General features: G+C 53.0%; 1 protein-coding gene across 10 annotated transcripts; it reads left to right on the top strand.

Moving 5' to 3' along the window:
* The first annotated feature begins 10,834 nt into the window (after positions 1 to 10,834).
* Positions 10,835 to 26,178, top strand: TAL1 (TAL bHLH transcription factor 1, erythroid differentiation factor). 10 transcript variants are annotated; one of them, XR_009006241.1, is made up of 7 exons: positions 10,835 to 11,645; positions 12,908 to 13,086; positions 13,369 to 13,531; positions 16,971 to 17,408; positions 18,729 to 18,823; positions 22,536 to 23,210; positions 25,772 to 26,178. XR_009006241.1 is itself a non-coding variant. In XM_057535443.1 (6 exons), the coding sequence occupies exons 4-6, from the start codon at positions 16,972 to 16,974 to the stop codon at positions 22,988 to 22,990; spliced, it is 987 nt and encodes a 328-aa protein (XP_057391426.1). In that variant the 5' UTR covers positions 10,835 to 11,645; positions 12,908 to 13,078; positions 13,369 to 13,531; position 16,971; the 3' UTR covers positions 22,991 to 26,178. The 10 variants fall into 10 exon arrangements, 5 of the variants coding, with proteins under 5 accessions (XP_057391426.1, XP_057391403.1, XP_057391421.1 ...); XR_009006240.1 differs by having other exon boundaries at positions 25,581 to 26,178; XR_009006236.1 differs by having other exon boundaries at positions 23,507 to 26,178.
* The last annotated feature ends 713 nt before the right edge of the window (positions 26,179 to 26,891 follow it).

Genomic DNA, 26,891 nt, shown 5'->3' with positions numbered 1-26,891 from the left:
AGCCTTGCCTCCCCCGCCCCCCATTTCCCTTTCTACCATAAAGGAATGAAAAGGCTGTGTGTGCACGCGGGCACGTACACACACACACACACACACACACACACACACTCCAATTGCTCCCTTTGCCTCCACACCCTCCATGGGCTCAAAGCCCTATTAACTCTTCAAAACGCAGCTTAGATGCTCCCCCGCTCCACGACTCCTCCCCACCCTGCAGGAAACCTTCCCAGAATCTTCTTGTGAGAATGATTTTTTTCCTCTCTCTTTTTTTTTTTTAACATCTTTATTGGAGTATAATTGCTTTACAATGGTGTGTTAGTTTCTGCTTTATAACAAAGTGAATCAGTTATACATATACATATGTTCCCATATCTCTTCCCTCTTGCGTCTCCCTCCCTCCCACCCTCCCTGTCCCACCCCTCTAGGTGGTCACAAAGCACCGAGCTGATCTCCCTGTGCCAATCCCACTACTAGGCATATACCCTGAGAAAACCATAATTCAAAAAGAGTCCTGTACCAAAATGTTCATTGCAGCTCTATTTACAATAGCCAGGACATGGAAGCAACCTAAGTGTCCATCGACAGATGAATGGATAAAGAAGATGTGGCACATATATACAATGGAATATTACTCAGCCACAAAAAGAAACGAAATTGAGTTTTTTCCTCTCTTGACTTCTCATTACCCTCTCTCTGGTGCTCTTTTTGTCCTCTTCCAGATGATTATAGCCAGCTTGTATGTTGGTTTGTAAGTCCCCACGGCTGGGAGCTTCTTGAGGGCAGGGACCATGTATGATCGCCTTGTCCAATGAAGAGTCACAGGGACAAGGTCTGTTGAATGGCCCCACTATGTCTGGGACCTTGTGCTAGACCCTTGGGAGCAAAACCAAGAAAGAGAAGGTTTCTGGTAGACCCTGCCACTGTAAAGATGTATCTATGCATGCACGGACATATGTGCAGAATCCCACTCATCGAGCATTTATCTTAGTCCTACTCAGTCTTGTTAGACCTCACCCAGCCCTGCGAGGTAACAGCAGCAAATGTGCAGTTTCTCATGCAGTCACAGAGGTACTCACGACCACAGAAAACTGGGACAAAAGCAGAGGAAAAGACCTGCAGCGAGAGACAAGATCCGGGTTCAGCGCTGTGGTAGGAGCATGTGATGGGGGAAAGGAAGATGAGATTATTCTTAGAGATCTTTCTGAAGATCAGAAACTGCCTGTTACAGAGTCAGTACAGTTTGCTTATTGCCTTGCGGATCATTCAGGTCACAGAGGAAAGCACGATTACATTTGTTTTCTCATCTAATCACCATAACAACTCAGTGACTTAAGAACAATAGTTAACATTTACTGACTACATCTGCTATGTACTAAACCCTTTACATTGTTAGCTTATTCCTCACAACAACAGTATGAGGTAGATACTTTTATTATCCCCCATTTTAGGGAGTAGGAAATAGGAACAGGGGGGTTAAGTAATTTTCCCCAAGGTCACACAGCCAATGTGAAGAACCAGGTTTCAAACCCTGGCAATCTCGCTCCAGAGCCCTCGCTCTTCACTCGAGCATTCTATCGGGACTATCCCTGAGAAGAAATGGACACTCAGTGCTAAAGTGCTGTGCCCAAGGGGCACACGGTGGAAGCCAGGATTTGAATATAGGTCTGTCTGGCTTCTCATCTCCTTTTTCTCCTCCTCCCTCAGAGCAGAGGGTTGAGGGAAGCATGTGTTTCCGTTCCCTAAAGATCCTGTTCCTACCTTGATAAGGTGATACCAGGTCATAGATGCTGGCTGCACCACAGCTGAGTCACTCCTGGTGAGTAACTTGCTCCAAACGCCCAGAATCACCCCCAGGGGGTGCGCTGTGACTCTCCCCTCCTTCCCCTCCCCCACCCCCAGCACGGAGAGTACCACCGAGCCAGGGAGAGTCCAGTGCCCCACCCCCATCAAGGCCTGCATTCCCGGGGCCACCCAGGAAGGGGCTGCAACTCACAGCCTGTGTAATCGCGGAACCATTTCTCTCTCCTACAAGGGCCATACAGGACGCACTTGCACGTTTTCTGGGTCTGTTTTCTAGAAACCGGAGGGCTGACCAGTTCTGTTTCCTCTAAGTTCATGGCCCAGGTTCCTGCTGGGTGGTGTCGCTCTCCCTCAGTTTCTTTCTCCAGTTCTGTCTCTGTCGCTCTTATTTCTTCAACATACATTTGTGGTGCTCCTGCTCTGTCTCTGTGATAGGCTGGGGCGCGGACAAACCAGACACGGGCCCTGTTTCCGAGGCCCCCATTGGGGTACACAGAAGCGCATCACGTGTGGTCGGCACCACAATGGAAGGAGGTTTAAGGGCCGCAGGAGAAGGAGCTGGAGGCAGGAACTTCTGCTCTGCTGGAAGTCCCAGGCCAACCAGAGTCCCTGGCTCCCTCTGTCTTCCTCCAGGAGATTCACTTGGTGTTCACCCTTGTCCCCGCCTCCTCCTGCCACCCCTGTGCAGCAGGGCCCCAGTGCACAGTCCTGGGAAAACAAGACAGTGATGGGACTAATCCAGGAGAAGCAAGGTACCCAACTGTGTGCTGCCAAAGGCCCTAGATCATGGACATGATTTCATTCCACTCCTCTCTGTTCTCCTAAAGGTGAGCCTTGGCTCCTTGAGGGCAGCCCAGCTGGGCTCTGCGTCCTCTCCCATCCCCCGCAGCCAGCGTGGGGTCCAGAACTACCGCTCCAAAAGTGTTTGCTTAAAATGGACAAACAAGCAGGGGCTGTGCCCACTGTGCAGATGAGGAAACTGAATTCCAGACAGGACAGGAGATTGCTCCCCCACCACGGCTTTTAGTAACAGAATGAGAAGGAGCCCAGGTTTCTTACCCTAGTGCAGGGCATGCTGTCCAAGAAAGGGGAGCATATCTTATTTGTCTCTGTCACCCAGGCACCTAAGATGTTGTCTGGCACGAACCAGATGCTTAGCAAATGTGGAATAAAATGAACGAATGGAGCTGGGTGGCATGCGATGTGGAGAGCCCTGGCCCCCCATTCTCGCTGCATCTACCACGGAGTCCCTGTGGATCACTTGAGCCACGGTCACACTGAGCTGCTTGCTGTCCCCATCCGTGCCCTTCACTTCCCACCACTGGGCCTTTTTGTACTTGCTATTACTCTTCCCTGTCATCTGCCCCTGTTCCTCACAGTGCAAGACAGATGACACCAGTTCTGTAAAGTCTAGAAAGTCTAGTCTGATCCTTCTTGGCAGAATAAACATACACACACGTGCGCACACACACACAGTCTCTCCTGGGTTCCCAGCACACTTTGCACACTCCACCCTAGTTGCATACTGATTAAGCTGCACTATAATTCTTTGCTTGTGTGTCTGTCTCCTCCATCTTAGGATCCCTAGGCCTAAACACAGAGCAGGTGCAAAGTAGAGGCTTCTCATAAAAAATATGAGCTTCTATGTATCAGATGGTGCTAGGCTCTGTGCTAAGTTCTTTCTATATGTCTCATAATCTTTCCAACAATCCTGTGAATCATATGTTATTTTTACCCCCACTTTAGAGATGAGGAAACCGAGTCACAGAAAAGTGATGTAACTTGCATAGGGACACCACCTACTGAGTAGCCAAGGAGGAACTCTAGCCTAGGTTGGCCTAACAATCAGTAACATATGCTTAACCACACCATTAGGCTCTGTCCTGTGGGAGGGTTCTGGGCTAGACGCACAGGACCCAGGCCATGTGGACAAGAGGGCTCCTGCCACAGTGTTTTCCTGGTGACTCAGAGCTGGTGACAGAGTCCAGTAGGCCCATGTGTGTCTTTAAATGGTGACTTTATAAACTCTCCCCTTCCCTTTCCACCTTCCTTTCCATCACCCACCCCCTCACCCTGGCCCAGAACAGCTGACAGACCAGCTTATAACTCTCTATCAGGTCTGACTTGTTAGAAATATGACAAGGGAACCGAGATGTCTGTTGGTATGGGTACCTGTGGGGGAACTGGAGTTCTCAGTGAGAGCCAGAGCAGAGACCCAAAAAGAGGAAGGAGGCAAAGATGAGAAGTAGATTAAGACAGAGACAGAGAGTGAGGACCAGAGGCAGGAAAAAGAGCAGATCCAGGGAGAGAAACAGAGACAGAGACAGAGAGCGCAAGCTTGAGATAGAGGTGGCAGAGATGAGAGGCAGAGTGAAAGAAATGATAAGAGATAAAAGGGAGAGAGGGATCCTGTGGTCCTCTCACCCCATTACATTCCCTATTACAGATGGGGAAACTGAGGATCAGAAGAAATGACACTACTTCCTGGCAGATGTCTCTGTCACTTTTCTAAACACCATTCATTTAGTTCCTCTCGTGTCCCCAGATACGTACGAATGCCTCCTTTGCTGGCCCTGAGCAGCACGAGTTGGACTGTAGTGGAGGGTTCGGGGGCATGCTCATCAGAAGAGCAAGAGGTGAGAGGAAATATCCACGCAGGATTGACCAGGGAAGGCTCCCTGGACAAGATACGATTGAAACTGGGCCACAAAAAAAGGTTTATAAACGACTTATTGAGGCATGATTTATGTACAATAAAACACGTCCAGTTTGAGTGTACAGTTTCTTGAGTTTTGACATGCATACACTCATATAATCACCACCACAATCAAGATATAGAATATTTTCATTACCCAGAAAGTTCCCTTGTGCATTTTGCTGTCATCTTCCCTCTCCCACCACCCTGATCTGAACTCTGTCATATTATAGATTAGCTTTGCCTTTTCCAGAGTTCCCTATAAGTGGAATCAGACACTAATATGCTCTTTTGTGTCCGGCCTCTTTCACCGAGCATAATGTTTTTGAGATTCCATATTCTTGCATGTATCGTAGTTTGGTTCTTTTTTTATTGCTGTGTGGTATTCTATTGCATGAATGTACCACAGTTTATCCATTCACCTGTTGCTGGGCATTTGGATTGTTTCCAGATTTTAGCTATTATGCATAAGGCTGCTATGAAGATTTATGTACAAGAGGTCCTTTGGATATATATTTTTCAATTCTCCCAAGTCAGTGTATGTTTATAAACTGCATGTTTATAAGGAACTGCTAAAGATCAACCAAAGTGGTTGAGTCATTTCTGCACTCCCTTCAACAACGTATGAGAATTCCAGTTGCTCCACATCCTCACCAGTACTTGGGATTGTCAGCCTTTTAAATTTTAACCATTTTAGTGAATGTATCACGGTATCTCATTGTAGTTTTAATTTGCATTTCCCAAATGCAAGTTTGCGCATCTTCCCATGACATTTTGGCTATTTGTTCATCTTCTTTAGGGTCACAAGGGATTTAAACCAGGACATACCACAAGATTTTTAAGTAGTTCTCCCAATGTAGCAAATATTTCCTTATAGCCAGCAGGAATGGAAAGGACATTGGGTCCAAGCTGACATGGGTGCGACTGGCTGAATCACCTTGGGTAAGATGTTTCCTCACCTGTTAAGTTGGGGTCACATTAACAGCCCAGCAGGGTTATTGTGGAGGATGAAGTAACCAACAGAGGCAGAAGCAAGGAGCAATGCAGGCACACACAGCAGGTGCTCAGCACATATAGTCCCCCTCATCGATCCAAGGATCCCACCCACAAGTATTTACATTACACAAGGGCCAGGGCCCCATCTGGGTGACCAGTAACAACTATTTGCTGGCCAGAGGGCTGGTGTCTGCATACATGTTCTTCTGTCCTTTTCTGACAGTTCTGGGAGCAAAATCATTGATGGCAGAGCTGTGTGGGGTTCTCGCCTTGTGAGGACAGACCCACGTAGGTACTATTGGCTCTATAAGTCTGGGGAGCAGCTCTGGTCTTCTGGATGCTCCTGTACAAAGCATGGGTTAGGGAAAGGGAAATGGCTTCAAAACATTGGGAAGCACAGTGCTTTCTAAATACATTCAATTCTTTTACATTGGTCTTCGTGACACGAGGGCTGTAAACCAGAGCAGTGGTTCTCACGATTTTGTGCTCATCAGAAATCACCTGGTTGTCCTGTTAGAACACAGATTTCTGGGCCTCACTCCCAGAGTTTCTGATTTAGCAGGCTTGCGGTGAGGCCTGAGAATTTGCTTTTCTAACAAGTTCCCAGGTGATGGTGATGGTCCCCTTTGAGAACAACTGAATTAGAGTGAAGTCCTTTCCATCCCTGAGCGTTGTGATGGCAGCGCTGCGTTTGGCAGCAGAGATGAGTCTCCCCACATCTCAAGCTTGGAATTCTGGGCTCAGATGTGCTTACTGAGGGGGCAAGGTTCTTCCAGGGCAAGGAATGGAGACAATGGTCATATGGAGGTAGAAGGGGGAAACAATGACATCTCAAATCGGAGTTTTTACTGTTAAAAATAATCCTAAGATCAGTATGATGTATAGACAATTATCATCTCCCTTCTACAGATGAGGAAAGTGAAACTCAGAGATTAAGTAACTTTCCTGGAAACATACAGCAGGCAAGTTGGGGAGCAGGGTGGGAACTCAGGACTGCCTGACTATTGTACTCATTCTGCCGCCCTAGGTGTGCAATCTGACTCCACCACCTACCAGCTGGGTGTTCTCTGCAAGTTGCTCAACCTCTCTGTGCCTCAACTGGCTACCTACAATAATGGAGGTAATGGTAGTCCCTAGTCACTGGGTTGTTGTGAGGATTAACTGAAATTAATGTTTATGAGGTGTTTAGGACAGCACCTGGCACATAGTACCACCATATACATGTACTGAAAACAAACCTGGCTGACCACAAGAGTGCACACACACTGCATCCCTCCAGGGGACAAGCTCTGGGGAGAAAGCTCAGAGACTGCCTAGGACGCAGAGACAGGGTAGGCAGAAACACTTGAAAAAAATTTAAAGCCTCGAATCTGGGGGAGAATCCAGCCTTTGGTGGGGGTAAGGGACAGGTCGGAGAGTGGCGACGACGCCCTCAGGCCCAAAGCCCCAAAGCCGGGCTAGGCTGTTCTCTCCAGGCTGCTCCCTCCAGGACCAGACTCCAGACGCACAAGTCCCCACGTCCCCTCCCCCTCGACATCCCCAGCCCAGGAGCTCCGGGTTTCCTGCCCGTCCGAGGCCCCTGCTTGGGGCGGGCGGAGGAGGGGTGGCATTTCCTGGCGGGGCCGTGGGCAGCGTCACTCGCTCCCGGACACTCGGACAGCTCGCTGATCGACAGGCACCAGACGCTATTTCGGGCGGCTCTCGGCTCAACGCGCAGTTTCCGTTTTTCCATCGACCATCGGAAATGGGGAAGGGGGCGAGGGTGTAGACGTCACGAGCCCCCAACCCCAGGCGGGGAGTTGGGGGACAGGTCGGGATGGCTGCCAGACTGTCAGAATCTGGAGCTTCGAGAATAGAGGGGGATGGGGAACATCACCTCCCCTCGCGTCTCTCTCTCCCAGCTCGGCAGGGCTGACAAAAGCCTTGCCTGTCCAACAGCCTGTAGGTGCCTCGAAGTCACCTAAACTCAAGAAATTTAAAACCAAATGCAGAATCCCTCTCCGTTTCCCTTGGCTTCCAAGCCCCCGTCACCTGGAATAACACTCCCATCTAGGCAAATACAGCCAGAAACCCAGAGGGTTCCTGGATTTCTCCTTCCCCCTCATCCCTCAAACCCAATTCTTATAAACCCGATTTTGTATCCTAAATACATGTCATCTGCATCTGCCTCTTGCCATGTCTCCTGGCAACACCCTAGTCCATGCTCCAATCCCCTTTATTTGGACCACTGCATCAGCCTCGGAACTGGTATCCCCACATCATTCCACCCCCACATACCCCTTCTCCACCGTGCAGCCAAAGAGCTTTCTAGAAATGCAAATCTGATCTTTTATAGGACGTTACGCACCCCCCCCCAACCAAATGAACAAAATGGTGCCCCCCCCAAATTCTTTGAATTGTCCACAGCCTTGCTCCAGCCAGTACTGGACTCTTCTCTATGCCTTTCATGAACCTCAAGCCCTTCAGTTGCAGCCCTTGGCTTACCTGGAAGGTTCTCAATGCTCACTCCTCTACCTACCCTCAGAACCCACTTTCCCATCTCAGTCCAGGCATCAGTTCTCAGAGAAGCATTCCCTGGCTGGGCTCTCCTTTTTTGGAGGGGCTCAGAGATGTGAAATGACTGGCCCAGTGGTGCCACAGCCCAAGGGTGGCAGCGCTGGGCTTTGAACTCAGAATTATATTTAGTGATGCAACCAAGCAAAGACAACAGGGACCAGAGGAGGGAGAGATGAAAACCAACCCCCGTTGCAGAGAGGCTTCAAGAAGGAAGGAGCAGAAAGACTGAGTCTTGAAGGATGGATGTGAGAGGAGAGAGTGCGGTAAAGCAGAGGCTGACACATAATGGAAGGTGAGTTGAATTTGATAGCAGTGGGTGAGGTGTGGCTAGAGCCGCGGGGAGAGAGTGTGAGATGGGGCTGAGCAAACCACAGAGGTCGGTCCCCTGAGTCCCTGCTGAGCAGTTGGTGTGGCTGGGCCAGGGGAGGCCTTGTGGCAAGTCCAGGAATTAGACTCTTTTCCTCAGGACATGGGTAGCCCTTCTCCCATGGGATTCTGTAAAAGTTACCTGTATCCACATGGCATCCTGACTTCCACCAGAGAGCACGAGAGGAACAGAGGGAACAGGCTGCACTGGATTAACTGTATCTTCACGGAGAGTTGCCTGATGGCCAAGCAGGGGCCAGACTCAGACTGCAGCCACACTCTGGGCTCAGTCCTCGACTGGGATTCAGTCTGTGAATTCTCAGGCGCCAAAAGGAGCTCTAAACCAGAGATGCTAGAAGGACAAAGCAGCCTAGCATGGTGGGTAGAGTTGTGGACTGGGAACTGGATAACTGAGTTTGGGTCTTGGCTTTTCCTCTAGGTCACTGTAAGCTTTGGTCAAGTCACATCTCCTCATGACCTAATTTCCTTCTCTATAAGGATAGACCAGAACTCCTGTGTGCAAGTGCACATGATGTCATGCTGGGTTCCAGGCTGGTAAGTTTCCACAGATTATTGCCCTCACCACCTTTTAAAGATCATCTTATGTAATCCTCATAACAGCTCTCTGAGGTGAAACTGAGGTTTGGAACTAAGTGACTTCTATTTATTTATTTATTTATTTTTGGCTGCGTTGGGTCTTTGTTGCTGCACGGGGGCTTTCTCTAGCTGTGGCGCGCAGCACGGGCTTCTCGCGGTGGCTTGTCTTGTTGCGGAGCATGGGCTCTAGGCACGTGGGCTTCAGTAGTTGTGGCTCGCCAGCTCTAGAGCATAGGCTCAGTAGTTGTGGCGCACGGGCTTAGTTGCTCCGTGGCATGTGGGATCTTCCCAGACCAGGGATTGAACCCGTGTCCTCTGCATTGGCAGGCGGATTCTTAACCACTGTGCCACCAGGGAAGTCCCTAAGTGACTTTGGGACTCCACCCTAAAAGAATGAACCCAGATACCCTCCATGGGCTGAGCCCATTGCCTACCCCTCACTGAACCCAGATTTCTAGGACACAGTACAGATCTCAGCTCCTGCAGTGAGTTGAGCCCAGATCCCTCCTCCAAGCCTAGGCTCTAGCTGGGGTCGAGAGGACTCTGGTGCCAGATTTGCTTCAAACCCAGGTTCTACCGCTCACTAGATGTGTGACACTGCGGAAGTTACTTTCACTCTGCCTCCGTTTCCTCATCTGTAAACTGAATAATTGCACCAACCTCTTAGGATTGTTTATGAGAACTAAATGAGTTAATATTTGTACAGTGCTCAGAAGACTGCTTCAGTAGCGAGATTAAAATGTTAAATTATGAGGGGAGGGATGTTTCCCAGCTCTGGGCTCAGCCTGAAACTCAGTAGAATGGGTATTTTAAACTCTTCGTTGACACCAGTTCTGCCTCCATAGAACCTCTTGGGTGTGACCTCAGTCCCAGCATTCAGGCAAGCAGTCTCCATTTTAGAACAGAAAAGAGCCAGGGTTGAAGGGGGTGAGAGTCGGGGGGAGCTGGGGAGCTTTCTGGGATAAGAGGAACTGCCCATTGAAATCCGGGTATCCAGGACACTGGTATGAATGAATGTCAGGGAAGGAAGGGTTGGATGTGATCATTTTGGTGTTGTGGTCTTGCTGGGGTGCGAGTCGTTGGAGAAATGTGTCTGGAAGGCCGAGGGACTGAGGTTGTGGGGAGCCCGGGTTCCCGAGAGGCCTCGGGATCAGTAATGAGGCTGGACCCACCGGGTCCTAGACAGAGTGCCCGCCCAACTCTCTTCGTGGCGCATTACGGAGACGGTCCCAGAGCCGCGCAACCAGTCCCCACTCCCTCCGGTGAAATTGCCAAATTAAAATGAATCATTTGGCCCGTAATGGCCGAGGCGCTTATCGGGGGCGAGCGGACCCGCGGCAGTGCCTTATCTCCGCGGCACACACGGCCCCCGCGCGCCTCGGCCCATGCTAACGAGGCCTAGAACGTGAGCGGGATTAGAGCGCGGCGGTGGAGGAGCCGGGCGCGCCGCGGCGCGGAAGGGGGAGACTGGAGGTGGGGGGGGCTGGGGGAGGGCTCGGCACTAAGGACCAGGCCTCAAAATGGCCACACGCGTACCCCCTTAGCGGCAAAACGTGAGCATTCTGGCCTTTTTCTAGGGGCAGGCAACCTACAATCTCCCACGGAATCCCCCATCCAGTTCCTCCCTCTTTTGCCCGCTCGCAGAAGAGGTTTCGCTCCTTTTCCCTCGGTTTCTTTCGATGGGGGGCATTTTCCACCGACGCCCTTGAGCTCGCCGCCGCCGCCGCCGCCCCTCCCGCCTCGGAGACTCTCTTCCTTCCTTCCCCTTTTCCTTACGCAATATACAGAAATGCGCGAGGCGGTGGTTGGTTTTCATTTCTCCTTGGTGGTTGTGTGCATGCGGTGGGATTGTGAGAGTGAGTGTGTGAGCTGTGGGCAGTGTTGACTTCTTCTGAGTGTGGTCTTCTAGGCGATAGGTTGTGTGTCCAAGTGTGATGGTGTTTGCCCTCTTTGGGGTGTAGATTTGAGTTCTCCGAGGTCCTTTTGCGTTTTCATCGTTGTATATAATTATGCTCGTTTGCCTTCTCGACATGTGTGTTGGGTTGCTTGTCCTTTGCGATTGTGTTTGGATGGTCTCGTTGTTGTGTCGGGCGTGTGTGATCCTGAGTACGTTGGGTTGTGCGTCCCTGAGCGATTGCGTTTGATCGATTTCGTTGTGTCGTGCTGGACAATGTTTGGGCCTGACCGAGTCGGCTTGTGGGGCAGTGTTGGGTTGTGCTTACTTTGCTTCCCTTCTATGGGGTTGGACCGCGTGTGGCCCTGTCCGCTCCGGGTTGTGTGCCTGTGTGCTGGTGTCCTTTGGAAGTGCGTTTGTAAATCGCTGGGGGGTGGAGGGGAGGGCGAGCGAGCGAGAGATGGATGCGCAAGTTGAGGAGGCGGCATGGGGGCGGGGAGAGGGATTTCACGTTTTATTCCAAATTATGATGTATTCGGAAGCCAGTGTTGGCTTGGATGAGCAGCCCGATCAGCGGCTGTTCTGTCCGGAGGCCACTCTGTGCCTCGGTGTTGGAGGGGTTGTTAGTGAGTGGGAGGCTCTTCCAGGCTGGAAGCTGAGCAGCGCTCGCGGAGGCCAGCGCCTTCAGGCCGGTAGCCGCCGGCTTCGGTTCCCGCCGCATTCAGGCTTCGTCCATTTCTGGTCAGTTTCGCGGGTACGGCCGCCGGGGTCTGCGGGAGAGGCCCGGAAAAGACAATGGGCGCATTCTCCAGGCCTCGCGCCTCGGGTGGGGACCTTCGGGATCATCTCCAAGGAACATTTTTCTACCCCCTCCCCGGGTGAGCGACATTCCCGCGTGGGTCAGGTACCCGTCACATCGATGACCGGGACCGGGCTTCATGGAGGGACGGGGTCAGTGCTGCCCTAGCTCCGAAAGAAAGGATTTTGTTTTGCCAGTTATTGTGGTTGCTAATGTCATCATCATCACCACCACCACCACCACTACCACCACCACCATCACCATCATCATCATCATCATCATATTTTAATTAAAATAATCGTCCAGGAGCGAAGCGGCTTGTCCCTTTTAGCTTCTTCGGGGCGATAACAAAGCAGCGCGGGTTTCCTCCCACCAGCGCTGTTTTTTAAATTGCTGGGTTTGTGGTAGGGAGAGAAAATGGAGAGAGGGACGAACACAGAGACTCCGTCCTAAAGCAAAAATTAACCCCGACCTCAGACACCGGGCATGACTGGATTCCTCCTTTTTCCCACACCTCCCCCCTCATTTGGATTAGAAGAGGAGAAAGAAAATCTCCCGCATTGAACTGAAACCGCAGGGAATAATTATTACTGTATTTCCACTAAAGCCGGAGCAAAAAGGAGGTGGCCTTAGCAATTAATCCAAGACTTCGATGTGTGACCATAAACTGGACAATTTAGGCAAAACAAATTAAACAAACCTTCCGGAGGGAGGGGAAAAAAGGTGAACTAAATTTCACTACCGCTACACCCTGGGAAGCAGTACTGGATTTATTTTTACCCTCCCTCCTTTCCTTGTTTATTGCTGAAAAGAATTACTAAAATTCTCCCCTTCTCTGACGATCTGAATACCGATAAATCGAAAATCTTGTGTAGGAATCGTTGAGGGAAAGGCGAGGGCCTTTCTTTCTTTTTCCCTTTCTTTTCTTTTCCTTTCTTTCTTTCTTTTCTTTCTTTTCTTTCTTTTCCTCCTCTCCCTCTTCTTTTTTTCCCCCCTCCCTTAATCTATAGGAAGAAAAAAAGGGACCGGGATACATCAGATATCCCCCCACCCACCCCTTTCTCTCAGATCTGCGCCGTTCAGACTGCATCCCTTCGGGAAAGCAGCCTTTGGAATTGGGTTCTGGTTTCGCTTTGGGTTGGAGGTGGGCAGGTGAGAGTCATGAAGAGAATGGGGTCCTCAGAGGTTCTGTCCCACCGACCAGGGTCTGAAGATTGGATCCCCCTTTCCGGACACACACCCCGCAACCCACCCATGCCAGGCTGCGGACGACTCCGCGCTGTGGCCACAGCTCCGGCCTGACTTCGGTTCCCGAGCCAACGGCGTAGACGAGTCTGCTTAGAAAACAAACGGCCACACTGAACCAGACATCCCGGTTGGAGGGTCCGATAACGTTCCGGGCAGTCTGCAGCGGGGTTGTTGTTGTTGGACTAGATAGTTATTCCTGATTGGTCAGGTGTAGGGTTCTTTTTTATGGGGGTGCGGGGGAGGCTTCAAACACCTGCAGGTTGGGGGCGGAAAGCTGCTGGCGATTCCCGGGGCGGGTTGGCGAGGACATGAGGTAATTCCCAGCCATTGACCCCCATTTGTCTCTCTCCCTCCCTCTCGCCCTCCCTCTTTCTCTCCACCCCCATCTTTCCTGGAAACTCGCTTTGGGCGCGGCAGACCGCCCAGGACCACACCGCGGCCTAACTGCTGGTCTCTCAGTGAGAGAGGGGGAAAGCAAAGACCCCTTTCCACAACCTGGACCTCGGCTCCTGCCCCTCTCCCGCCGGAGGAGGAGTGGAGATCCTATTCAGAGGGGCCGCTCTCTCTAAATATGCCCCAGGTGAGTTTTTGGGGAATAGTACTGGTGGAAACAGTCACCAGGAAGGCCTTGGGATCTGGCCTGAGGTGGGGAAAGCTTGGGACAGAGGACAGTCCAGTTTCAGATTGGGGAGGAGTAGGGGAGGACGAACCCAGAGCTGGGAATCCGGGATCTGACTCTGCCATTGACTGTGGCCTCTGTGCCACTGTGGCTTCCAGCAGGGCCCTTTCCTGACCCTGGGTGAAAACAGCTAGTTGGACTTAGTCCCCCCACCCCCACCCCAAAGTCCCCCTCTGTCCTGGTTCTGTGGACGTTTCACAAGGCTCATAACTTTGGGACGGCTATATCCGGATAGCGCAAGCTGTGTGCGCCCGGGGCTCTGGCAGGAAGAAGGCCGCAGCCATCCTGGCTAACGCAGTCCCAACTCGGGTGGGCCCAGGCTGGGGCCTAAAGCCTAGGGTGGGGCCGCGTTCAAACACCCCTCCACTCCAGTAGCAGCGGGAAAGTGGTTCTGTTCATGGGCGATTTTGGTTTGCGTGCAGGCTTGGGGCTCCCCCAGGGGGTCATGCGGGTGTGGATGTAGTATCAGGGACCAGAGGCTGTGTTTAAGGCGGTGGCTCTAGCCGGGGCATGGCGGAGGCTGTTTTCACATAAGAAATTTTCCTTGCTGGGAATTGGGAGCTGCGGGAGACCAGGTGCCTGCCCCCCCAGGAGCTCTCGGGTTCCCCTGTCTTGTTCAGACACACATGGAAGTGATCGGGCTGGCTGTCTGGCAACAGGAGATGAGCCGGTGTAGGGGGCTTCGAGCTGGGTCTTGGTTGCACAAAGAGGAGTTGTAATGGTCCAATAGTCTAGTGCTGTTCGGTTCGAAATCTGAAATCTTCTCACCTCCTTCTTCATTTTCCCTAATAAAAACAAATAAACGTCACTCAGGCTTTCCTTTTAATAATCTTAACCAAAGCCAAGTGATGGGGTTTAGTCACCGACCACCGAAAGTGCTTGTGAGTTCTCTGGCAGCTTCCTCGAGAGCCTGGACCTCTGGCCTGGGTGATCCTGGTTGCAGACGAACTGACAGGGTTTTCCTGAGGTCCTGGGAGGGGCGGGGAGAGGCTGACCACAGACCCCTGGGGACCAATCATAGGTTTTGGGGGGGGGGCTCAGAGATATAGATATTTATAGGCGTCTGGAGAGGGCATTTGGGGCCAGAGTCAACTCATCTGAAATACGTGCTCCCCTTGCCCCTCTGGGATCTGCTCCTACTCAGAGTCTCGGAATTAATCAGAAGGTACAAATGTGTCATATGGAGAGCTTGAGCTCATTCTGGCAATTGCTGAGTGAACCGTTTGTCACTCGGTTAGAAGCTGGGACTTAAGCACGTGTCACTGGGTGCACAACGGTGCCTGGGGACAGTAAGGTAGGGAGCCAGCTCCCTGGGGCTTGTATGTTTTGCCAGAGGACAGTATATTTCTAATGCATTTCACTGTTGCAGGGGAGCCAGGAAGTCTCCAATGGTATACCTCTGGTGCATTTCTAGTGGCTGCAGTGTCTTGATGGTCGGTCCCATTCTGTGGATACAGACCTATTGTTTCCACCATGATCATAAACTTGTTTCCAGTGAATTGTTGCGGACCTACTGCCTTTGCAGCCAGGGTACATCAGGTCTGGGGGAATTTTGTCGTTTTGGGGCGCTGCCCATGGGGCTGGCAGAGCTAGGGCCGTAGCTTAATCTGAATGGTGATTCTCCATCAGCTGTGTGTCCGGTGGCAATTGAGCTGAGCTCCTGAGGAGGTTTCAGAAGGTCTGGTCTCTCTTCTGGGGTGGGAGGATGGTTCCCAGGCCGACTCCAGTCCAGAGTGGTGCAGTGGCAGAATGGCTGCCAGGAATGATCAGATGGACTCTGCTTGGTGCTGAGTTGGATTTTTGTGTATTTGTTTTCTGCTACAAAATACCCCAATTATATAATTCCGACAGCAGAAACCTTATTTTGAACATCTTATGAAGCCTGTTGAGTTGGTTATATTTTTATTGTTGTATTAAAACTCACAAGCATTTCCACACTCTGGACCCAGAGTCTCATAGTTTTTCTGTTTTCATTCTTGCGGGGGTGGGGTGTGTGTGTGTGGCGGGTTATGGAAGAACTGGAGGGAGCAGTAGTGGGGAGTGGAGCCTCGGCCTGCGGTCACCCAGGAGTATGGTTGAGGAGGAGAGGACTGTCCTTGGCTGGAGGGGGGCAGGATATATGAGAGGGTGTATATGGGAGGATAACACAGACAGAGCGAGACTGGAGTGCTAGTCCTGCTCTGTGGCAAACAGGCGAGTGTGACCTTGGGCAAGGTAGTCTCCTTGCGGGCCCAGTCTCCCAGTCCATAATAATGTTTACTTGAGCATTTGCACAGTGCTTTTAAATGCATATATGAGGTACTCCTCCCATTTCCCAGAGGACAACACCGAGGTAGGAGAGGGGGATGGGGGAGTGCTGGAGGAGTTCAGCAGCCATCATGACACCCCTTCGCCCCACACTCCTGGATGGGAGCCCAGACCCCAGTGGCCTCAGGAGCACCCTTTGAACGTCGGGGCTTCACACTGCCTTAGGCAGGCTTCCCTTCTAGACCCCACCTCACTTTTGAGTCCAGCTGATCAGAAGGGGGTATAGTGTGCGAGAAGGTATGGCCGGGATCATCTTCTTCCCTTCCTTATGTCCCATCTCCAGTCCGGGAGGAGTAAAAGTAAAGGGCCACTGGGGTTTCCGGCGGCTACACAGAATACAGGTGGATTCGCTGAGTGTAGGCGGACGCCCCCGCAGGGGTGAATATGTGTTGAAAGGGAGAGCTGGCTCCTCCGGATAATTCTCTGCCAGCTCTGATCCCTCTTGCACCCCCCCCCCCCACCACGCGCACCAGGTTTCTGGGTGTATGTGTGTGGCGGTAGGCTGGGGGCAGGTATTGCTGAAAGGCAAGGGAGGTTCGAAAAGCACCCCACCTCCGCGCGACAGGTTCCCCGCCAAAACCAAAAGGGGGGCGGGAAGAACACGGTCGGGGATTTGTTCCCTCCTCTTCCCTTGCGGCCTGAGAAGGGGCACGGGGTGATATTTCTTTCTCGCCTCTTTCTACATTTCCTTCCTCCTTTTCCCCCCTCTGTTTTTCTTTCGCTGGCTGTATTCCTTTTCATCCAATGTCTTTGTCGTCCTTCTCCACCTCTGTCCTTTTGGCCCTCAGTCTCTGTCTCCCGGGCACCCTCCTCTCTTCTCCCAAACCAGAGGCCCCCTTTCCCTCCCGCCCCAGCACTGCGGGCGGGTGTGTGTCCACGTGGCGCTAAGTTTGTCCGCCTTTTCTCACGTTTCGGTGCGTGAGTTTCTCTCTGCCTTTCACCCCCTCCCCCACCCCCCGCTCCGATCCCACCCCACGTGGATGGGCTGGGGGCGGTGGTCAGAGCGGGTGTCCGCTTGTCTGTCTGCCCGCAGGATGACGGAGCGGCCGCCGAGCGAGGCGGCACGCAGTGACCCCGCGCTAGAGGGACGGGACGCGGCCGAGGCCCGCATGGCCCCCCCGCACCTGGTCCTGCTGAACGGCGTCGCCAAGGAGACGAGCCGCGCGGCCCCGGCGGAGCCCCCGGTCATCGAGCTGGGCGCGCGCGGCGGCGGCCCGGGGGGCGGCCCCGCCGGTGGGGGCGGCGCCGCGCGAGACTTAAAGGGCCGCGACGCGGCGGCTGCCGAAGCGCGCCATCGGGTACCCACCACCGAGCTGTGCAGACCTCCTGGGCCCGCGCCCGCCTCGGCCCCCGCAGAGCTGCCCGGTGACGGCCGCATGGTGCAGTTGAGCCCGCCCGCGCTGGCGGCCCCCGCCGCCCCCGGCCGCGCGCTGCTCTACAGCCTCAGCCAGCCGCTGGCTTCTCTCGGCAGGTCAGGGCCGGCGGGAGGGGCGGGTGGGCAGGAGGCATGGGCGCCGGGGCTCCCCTTCCGCACGTCGGGAGCCGGCTGCCCTCCTCCCGGCGGGGCAGTGCGGCTGAGCGCGCGGAGAGAGGGGGAGAGGGGGACGTTTTACACCCGGGGTCGGAAAAGTCTGGCTGGAGACCCCGTGCAAGTGAGGAACGAGCCCTCTGCTAGTGTGTGTGTGTATGTGTGCGCACGCGGGGGGCAATGTGCAGGTGCCTTGTTAACGCGGCGTGCTGGGAGCTTGGAAGCCGAAGAGGGGGAGTACCGGCACGCGGCTGGCTGTGAGCAGAAGCGCGGGCCGCTGCCTGGTGGTGGTGGTGGTGGTGGTGGTGGTGGTGGGGTGGACAGGAGGAGTCTGAGTGTGAGTACCAGGAAGGAGTGTGTCTGAATGCGCTCCGCTGTGAAATTCTTCTGGAAGCTGTAGCCCTCGGTGGACAGGTAAGAGATGTGCATCTGAGGGTGCTTGCAAGAGGGCTCCCTCCTCTGAATCTCCCCGCCAGGGCCCGCCTGGGGAATGGATCCTTCCCTCCTCTCCGGAGCTCCTCTGCCCCTAGCTGCGATCTCTGGCCAGGACCTGTGCTCCCTTTGGTGTGAGGGTATCCATTTCCCTGCTGGGGACACTGAGGTGGTGGAGAGCAGGAGGCACGGTTGGGGTGGGGACAGGAAGATGAGGCAGGGAGAGACAGTGGGGGGCAGTCGGTGAGTCTGTGGGACACTGGAGGAAGAAGCTATGGAGAGTCGAGTGGGTGATGGGGGGGCATGTCAGTGGGGCTGAGTCAGGGTTTCCTGTCTGTTGTCTGTCCATGGGCCCCATGGGGCTGGAGTGAAGGTGGGGTGAAGTTGGGGGTAAGGGACAGAGTGTCCTGTGGTGCAGGAATTGCACACTCCCAGGTGTGAAGGCCGTGTCTGCCTGTGTGAGCACCTGTTTGGGAGCGGAGGTGTCTATGGATTGTGCACTTGTATGTGGGGGGTGTATGTTCATTTTTGTGTTTGCTCCCTGTGTTCATCATTAATTCTGTGTGTGTGTGTTTGTGTGTGTCTGAGTGCATGTGTGTAGGGGTGTGTGGCCACCCTCCCCTTGTTTGTCTCACCACAGAGAGAGGCTGTGGGTGTTGTGTGTGTGTGTGTGTTTCATGCTCCTTCTATCCCCAGTTCCGATGTGAAGGGACCAGGATTGCCCTTGTTTTTTGGGGCGGGGCTCAAGAACATGTGGGGAGGATCTGTGTGGAGCCTCTCTCTCCCCTCCACCCACATGTGATCTTGTGATCTGCCTGCTCCCTCCCACAGTGGGTTCTTTGGGGAGCCAGATGCCTTCCCTATGTTTGCCACCAACAACCGAGTGAAGAGGAGACCCTCCCCTTATGAGATGGAGATTACTGATGGTGAGTCTACCCCCCGCCCCACTTGTGTACTCACTCCCTCAAGCTGTTAGAACCCTGAAGGAGGGATCATCGGGGACTACTCCCTAGGTGTCTCACATAGATGGGCAGCTCTCTTGGAGACAAGAGAAGCTGTCAAAGTCCTCGCCCTATTGACCTGGGACTAGGGGAGGTCATGGGTGGGGCTGGGGATTGCCACACTCATAGTCCTGGGAAGAGAGTGCATGGGAGTGAGGACACGCTGTGGCGCTTAGCCCAAACCTCCACGTCAATTGTAGTCCCCACTCTAGCTCCATTCCTACAGTTGGTAAGGATCCCCCGGGAGGGCAGAAACACACAGTGTTTCTAAGCACCAGCTTCCAGGGATTCTCTGTATCTCCTCCCAAGTCCTCTTTGGAGTCTGAAGTCTTCTCCCTGCCTGGAATTGCACCTTTTAGGGTCTTGTCCCAGGTCCCTGCAAAGTGGGGCCCTCTTGTCCCCTTTTCCACACTTTGAGCTCAGACTCGGAGTTCCCTTCCTGACATCATAGATTCTACCCTGCTCCCTCCCTCCCCCCCCAACCCCAAAGGCCTCAGCACTTTTAATGTGAACTACCTGAGTAGTCTTTGGTCCCGAACTTGGGGGAAGGAGTTGGATGAGTGGGAAATTTGGAGGACCCCCTCCCTCTTCCCAAGGTTGACTAGATGTAGTAGATGGGGCCCAGCACCAGGGGGCAGGAGAACAGGCTCTTCAGAGCCGAGGGACTTCCTGGAGCTCCTGGTGCACACTGGAGGCCTTGGAGCCAGACTGGGATTTCTGCAAGTTGCTGGTGGGAGGGATGTATATTGAGCTGGGGCTTCTGGAGGGGATCCCTCTGTGGTGTTCTGGAGAGGAGGCAAGCTAGCATCTGGACAAGGAACAGATCTCAAAAGACCCAGCCAGCCTGGGGCACAGGGGTGTAGGGCCAGGAGGGAAGGGTGTTGGAGTGTCGGTGCTGCTAGGTTAGAGACAGGAGGTGGGTGTACCAAACAGGAAGTAGGCAAGACCAGCCCTGAAGTTCCCCAGGGAAGAGGCATTTTCTACAAAGGTCAGAGACAACAGAAATCAGGCACAGAGGAAGGGGCAAGGGTGAGGGTTTGGGGGGAGTGCAGGAGTGTAGAGAGGCGATTACCCATAAATGATGCCAATATTTACCAAGCGCCTACTCTGTGCCCTGCCAGCATGAGACAGAGGACCTGGTGGGAGGTACAGACTCAGGAAAGAGGAAGGTATGGAGAGGTGGGTGGTTCTCTGGAAAAGACCAGAGAGGAATAGACAGAAATAGAGGTGAAGGGAAGGGTGGAGGGGTGCAGGATATGTCCACAGGATTTTGAAATCAGAGATTTAACCGAAAGGAGTCCATAAAAGTGGAGCTAACACAAGGTCTAAAGCCAGGACTTGATGTGCATTTCTGTTGCTGAACTTTTCTGGGCCTCGGTTTTCTCATTTGTAACGTAGGGAGAATAATAGCTTCCTCACAGGTTGTTGAAGGAGCACAGTGGGGTAAAGTGCTTTTAGGGCCTGGCTTGGGGTAGGCGCGGCTTCTGGAGTCTGTGTAGCTCTAGCTGTGACAGCAGCCATAATGCCTCTCTCCCCACCTAGGAGCTCCCTCAAGATCAGCCAGCTTCAGCCACAGAGCAGTGGTCCTCCTGATGGCACAGCTGAGGGACTCCCCTCTGTCTGTCCTGGAGGCCGGAGAACAGCAAGTTATTTCCTTTGAGGCGCCCAGGGTAGGACTGCCCAGCAGGTGTGCTGTGTTTTTCCCAGCCTGGGTCTGGCCTTTGGCAAAGAGTCAGCTGGGCTGGGGCCTGCTGGGGTTTGGAAAGATAGCCTCTGAGGCACTGTGGGCAGAGGATGAGTGATTCTCCCTGGGGGAAACATGGTGTGTGTGTGTGTGTGTGTGTGTGTGTGTGTGTGTAAGACTGGTGTGTGTATGTGTAAGACAGAGATGATCAAGCGGGAAGTGTCGGCACAGATGAGCTGGGTTGCAGAGGCAAGGTCTGCCTCCGTCCTGGCCGCAGTCTCCCTAGCTGTGAAATGAGCAATGGGTCTTAGGTGATGTCTTCTCTCCTACCCAGCTTTCCACGTTCTGAGATCCGGTTCCAGGGTCATCAGAAGAGGGCAAGCAACCATCCCAGTACTGGCAGTTCCTTCAGTGCTCAGAGCTTCCTGAGGACTGCCAGGAGCTGGCTCTGTGCCTCAGGGTTGCTGAAGGAAGCGGCCGCCTCAGCCCAGGAGCCTGGGAGCGCTAGCGGGGCGCTCCTCTGCCTTTCCTGGCTTTGGGAATCCCAGGTCACGCTTGGACATTTAGTGCAGTGCTTTGTATACTGTAGGTGCTTGATACATGCACGCTGGTTTCTGCCCCTGCTCTGCAAGTCTTAGTACACGAGCGCTAGTGAATACTGTTCTAGTCTGTGATCAGTGCACTGTAGACACGGGGAGACGGAGGCAGCCCTCAGACGCCTGCCTAGAGCCTCAGGCCATGCCTGTGTGTGGCTGTCTCTCCACTCCTCTCCTGGGGGAGAGAGCCCGCAGGGTAGGTCATTTCCCCACCACTCTCTGCTCTCTCCTCCATTCCTACCTGCCAGCGTGATCAGTTAGTCAGCAAATATTTATTAAGCTCCTACCTACTCTGTGCTTCCATCACCCTTAGAATAAAATCCCCACATCTTACCGCAGGGCCCTATGGGATCTGGACTCAGGCTACTCTGATCTTACCCACACTAATCTAGCCGGGCTGGCTTCAGCCATTTTCCAGCTCAGGGCATGTGCACATGCCCTTCCAACTTCCCTTCCTGTGTCTGGCTGGCTCTTCTTTAGCCTTAAGTTCTTCCCTTATAGATGTCACCTCCTCCGAAAGGCTGTCCCCAACCACCTCAGGTAAACATGGCAGCTCCTTTTCATCTTTCATTTACATTCAGCTTCCTGTTTGTTTGTTATTTGTTTGCTGATTGTTCATCATCTGTCATCCCCATTAACATGTAAGCTCCACGAGGGCAGGGACTCTGTGTACCCTTATTCCTTAATGCCTAGCACAGTGCCGGTTGTCAGTAAATAATTGATGAATGGATAATAATAGCTAACATTTATTGAATGTTTCATCAGAGCCAGGTATTATCTTAAGTACTTTAATTGTATTAGTTGTTAGATCCACAAGACAATCTTATGACTTGAGTTACTAGTATTATCTCCATTTTACAGGTGATGAAGCTAAGGCACAGAGAGTTCAGGTAATTTGCCCAGAGTTACTATCTAGGGAGTAATAGTCAGGAATTGAACCCAGAAAGTCTGGCTCCAGAGTTTAATCTTTTTAACTAGTGCCATATGGCCTCTTAGCACAAGTGAATGAATGAATGAATGAATAATATATGGTTCCTGTCCTCAAATGTCTCACAGCTCAGAGAGGGGGGCAAACATGGAAACATACAGTGATGATCAAGAGTGATGGAGATTACAGGATTATAGGGCCATGGTGGTTGGTTAGATCTGTCTGGAGGGGTTGAGGGAAGTTCTCAGAGAGGAGGAAACAGATAAACAGGGTTTTGAAGGACAAGTAAAGAGTTTTCTGAGTAAAAGGAAAGAGGGCATTCTGGGTTTTCCAAATTTCCAGGTGGATGGCTTCTCTGCTTCCCCACAGGAGAAGACGCCCTGGGGGATCCCTGACCCACTGTCCTAACCCTTGTCCTCCTACCTCCAGGTCCCCACACCAAAGTCGTGCGGCGCATCTTCACCAACAGCCGGGAGCGATGGCGGCAGCAGAATGTGAACGGGGCCTTCGCTGAGCTCCGCAAGCTGATCCCCACGCATCCCCCAGACAAGAAGCTCAGCAAGAATGAGATCCTCCGCCTGGCCATGAAGTACATCAACTTCCTGGCCAAGCTGCTCAATGACCAGGAGGAGGAGGGCAGCCAGCGGGCCAAACCTGGCAAGGACCCTGCGGTGGGGGCTGGTGGAGGGGGTGGTGGCGGAGGGGGCGCTGCACCTCCAGATGACCTCCTGCAGGACGTGCTGTCCCCGAACTCCAGCTGTGGCAGCTCCCTGGATGGGGCAGCCAGCCCGGACAGCTACACCGAAGAGCCGGCACCCAAGCACACGGCCCGCAGCCTCCATCCTGCCATGCTGCCCGCCGCGGATGGAGCCGGCCCTCGGTGATGGGTCTGGGGCCACCCAGGACCAGCCAGGAGCGTGCCCTCAGGCCACGGGCACCATGGGCTTTAGGGCAGGTGGGGTGAGGATTGGGCAGCTCTGAAGCAGGGCATGGACTTTTGATGAGCTTTCCTTGATGTCTGAACTGTGGGAAGTCCCAGCTGCCTCTGGGGCTGGCTTTCCTGTTTCCTGCCTCAGTAGGAGAACAGAAAAATGGAGCAAAGTGGTAGGTACTTTTTATGAAGATGGCACGGTCTTCCCCCTTTTCCAAATCCCTAAGACTTCTCAAGTAAGAGGCTGGAGTGGCATTGCTTTTGGCCTGGCGCATGGGAGCCCTGTCTTGGCTGAGACCTGGGGTTGTCAGCTCTCTCCTGAGGCGTCCGGCAGCCTCTGCCTTGCCTTTAGCCCCTCCCAAGCTGGCTGGGGTGGCTTTTGTGGCCACACTGTCCAAATATATAGGTACCCAATAGCTGCCCATTTCTTGAGCCCCATCTTCACCCAGGCCCCTGTTGGTCCATCCAGCTTGCCAGTGCTGCAGAGAGTCACAAGCCTCGAGGTGCCTTCTTCAGGGCCTGGTTGAAGAAGACAGCCAGTGGACAGCCTGCTCTCGACTAGCTGGGCCAGAGGGTCAGAAACCCAGAAGCCCTTACTTCTTGCCCTGGGGATCGAAGCTCTGCTTTCTCCCCACTGAGACTTGCCTTCCTCATCCTTGTGGCTGTGGGGACTGAGTCTGCGGCTGTGAGTGTGCCCTGTGAGCTTTGTTTGAAGGCAGACAAAGGAGAAATGATGAGAGTGAAATTGAGCAAGAGCTATTTGGGGCACGTGGGCTTCAAATCGTGGTGGTGTCTCAGAGCTACCTGCCTGCGTCCTCAGCGACACGTCGCGGTTCATGCAGGGAGCAGATGCCAGTGTGCTGATCGGTGTGTGTGGGTGCTGAGAGTAGACGTGCGGCCCCGTCTCGCGTTCTCCTAGCTCCTCAGAGGGGCCTCCCTGCTGCAGGATGTCTGTTTGCTGACGGTCTGGTCTGTGTCCTGAAACTGAATCGACAACAAACTCTGTCCTATGAATTCCTGGCATTTGGGATTTTGCTTGACTTCAGGTATTTGTGGGGTCTCTAGGTCTCGATATGACCCAGGATCTAGCCCCACTTCTAGGGCCCGGGGAGCCCAGTGAGAGACCAGGCCCTGGCGGAGACCCAAACACATTGACATTCACTTAGCAGAACCTTCGGCATCCCTGAGTGCACAAATTTTGGTCCTCAAGGGTGTGTATGGGAGGCTGGCGTGACGCGGTAGGAGTGCTCCCCGCCAAAAGTTGTACATGACATTTTTGTAAATCAAATCCTTATCTTCACCTTTTAAAGAAATACTGCCACAAGTCCCTTGGTAAAGTGGAGAATCCTTTTGTAGAGTGGACTGCTGCCCCCTCATTGACCTCCCGTGTCAATCCAGATGGTGGGACATGGTTTTCTTAAGGCAAGGCCTGCCTGTGACCCACATCCCAAGCCCCTGGAACAAACTGCACACAAGTCCTACATACCTGTCATTGTGCCCTCACGTCACCCCAGCCGGCTCTGACCAGGCTCTGCCTTTGAGGTCAGAGGGAAAACAATGCTCTGACTTTGCCCCGTCCATAGCAATGTGGAAGAACCAGCGCTGCCGCTGTCGGGAAAGACCCTCACACCTTATGGGCTCCAGCCTGGGGGCTCGCCCTCACCATGGCAGGACCTTGGGGACAGCCACATGCCCATGGGGAATGATCCCTGCTCTCCTCCCCTTCCTTTTAAGTTGTGAGAGGTCCAGTTTGTGGGGGTGGGAGCAACATGGTTAACCCTTGTAGCACTCTCTCTGTCCCATTTCAGCGCCGCCCCCCCCCCCCCAGTCATATTTTGATGAACATTAGGATTCATTCCTTTCTGATATTTGGAAGCTCCTGTGAAAAATCCCATCTGTCTAAAGATGGAGCACCTATTCTAGGTCCTAAGGCTGTGTTTGCTTCCGGTGGATTAATTTGACCTGGGAGTGAAAAGTGGCCACGGTGAGCATAGGTGGATGGGTTTTAGGAGATGGATCACACATTCTATGAGGAACTCCAGCTTCTGGCTTCCTCTTCTCTCAGACTTGCAGTGTGACCTGGAAAAGTTCTCTCTCTGAAGGTCAATTTCTCGTAAATACCCTGGCTTGGCCGGTGTCCTAGGGCGGTGGTGTGGACTGAATGGAATCATGAAAGTAGAAGCATTTTGAGGCCGTACGGAACTCTGTCCCCCTCACTATCATTCCTGCAGTGGGGTTTTCCACCCTGAGTCTGGGACCTAGGCAGTGGGCCAGTCTGCCTGTCTCCATAGCATTTAGGTAATTTAGGTTCTAAACCACTTTAGCCTGAGTTATCTAGGTTATCCTTATCTCTCCAGATTGACCTCATTTCAGTCTCATTCCAAAGCAAGGCACAGGAGAGAGCCTAGAAAAGGGATGGGAACAGAGGCAGAATATGTAAAAAGTACAACAGCTACCCAAGACAGGCCTGGGTAGGGGTGGGCAAAGCTTCGTGTCTTTGTTAAGAACTAGAAAAGATCCATAATTTTCACTTTCCTTTCCAGCACCTCCCCCCACCATACTCTTCTCCTTCCTCTGCCTCCTCTTCACCCATGAACATTCTCCATCCAAGAATAATATCTGTACAAAAAGGAAAAAATGTAAAGGTAAAAAAACAGGAGGAGGACAAAGATGATTGTTAATGACTGGAGGGAATCACGTCTTTTAAGACAAATTCGTATTCTTTTATTTGTAGTGGCAAACGACAAGATGGTACAACCTTTATCCTTTTCCGAAAGCAAAACAAAGGGCACAGCATCGGTAGTCAGCCGACACCTGTCTCGGCCTTTGGGGGTGGTCGTGTCGTACTTGTGATGTCAATGGTACGTGGCCCCCGCCGAAGGCTTGCCCCCCAGCCCATGTACATAGCGCATCGTTCCTGCGGGCGGGCCCAGCACTTTCCGTCAATGTTGTACTGTACGTGATGCATTGCGTTGGTCTCTGCATTTTTCTGCAGAAGAGGAGTAACCGCTCCAGGTACCTTGACCTTTGTACAGCCCAGAGGCCAACACTGTGGGCGTGTGACTCTTTAGCGACAAAACCCATGTGGTGATGATGTGTGTATATATATAAGGATATATTGGGAAGATTTCTAAATAAAAATTTTACAAAGGGGCCTAGACTCTGTGCTTGCATGTTGCACCCCTAGGACTGAGAGTTGGGACTTTAAAGGAAAGGCGTGGCACGAACCTGTCTCCCCTGATATGGGTTCTCCCGGGGTGGGCTCCCACCTTCTACCCTGAGGCTCCCCCCTTAGGGTTTCCATTCTTTTCCCTCTGCCAGGCCTCACGGAGGGGGGCCTCTTTTCAGTGCTGTGCACGCACACTTTGGGCACGGGGCCTCAGGCCGGAGAGTCTTCTCTGCGTGTCAGGTTCAGCTCCGTGGCTGGGGCAGTGGCTTTTATTATAGGTTCAGGACAGATTAAGTTCTCACCAGAGGATGGTCCCAGGCTCCCCAGTGACTCAATGGAGGCTGCTCTTGAGGATTGGGGGTACGGGTCTTACGTGGGGCTCAGCGACAGAGGCTGAGGCTTTGGGAGCAGTGAGTGGAGGCTCAGGCAGAGAGCCGCCGTTCAGAGGCAGGGACTCTGGATGCCGGTGAGGCCTCTGCGTGCAGACTGTTGGATCTTCGGGAACCTCAGTAGGTCAGGTAGGCGCTTCCAACGAAGTACCAATCCTTCTTTCTTTCGTTCATTTAGCAAATATTTATTGAGCCCCTATTGGGCCAGGTATTGTTCTAGGTACTAGGATCTAGCAGTGAAGAAAACCAAGATCCCTGTTTTTGTGTCACTTAAATTCTAGGAGGGAGACGGTAAC

Source organism: Balaenoptera acutorostrata, chromosome 1 (genome assembly GCF_949987535.1).
Source record: "Balaenoptera acutorostrata chromosome 1, mBalAcu1.1, whole genome shotgun sequence".
NCBI classification, from domain to species: Eukaryota; Metazoa; Chordata; class Mammalia; order Artiodactyla; family Balaenopteridae; genus Balaenoptera; species Balaenoptera acutorostrata.
The sequence above is the reverse complement of the archived record's forward strand: the minus strand, read 5'-3'. Positions and strand labels throughout refer to the sequence as shown.

Excerpts from the sequence above, each read along its gene's own strand:
- TAL1 (XM_057535443.1), top strand. The coding sequence starts at position 16,972 with ATGACGGAGCGGCCGCCGAGCGAGGCGGCACGCAGTGACCCCGCGCTA. Across the intron at positions 17,409-18,728 it reads CCGCTGGCTTCTCTCGGCAG|TGGGTTCTTTGGGGAGCCAG; the intron begins GTCAGGGCCGGC and ends TCCCTCCCACAG. Across the intron at positions 18,824-22,535 it reads TGAGATGGAGATTACTGATG|GTCCCCACACCAAAGTCGTG; the intron begins GTGAGTCTACCC and ends TCCTACCTCCAG.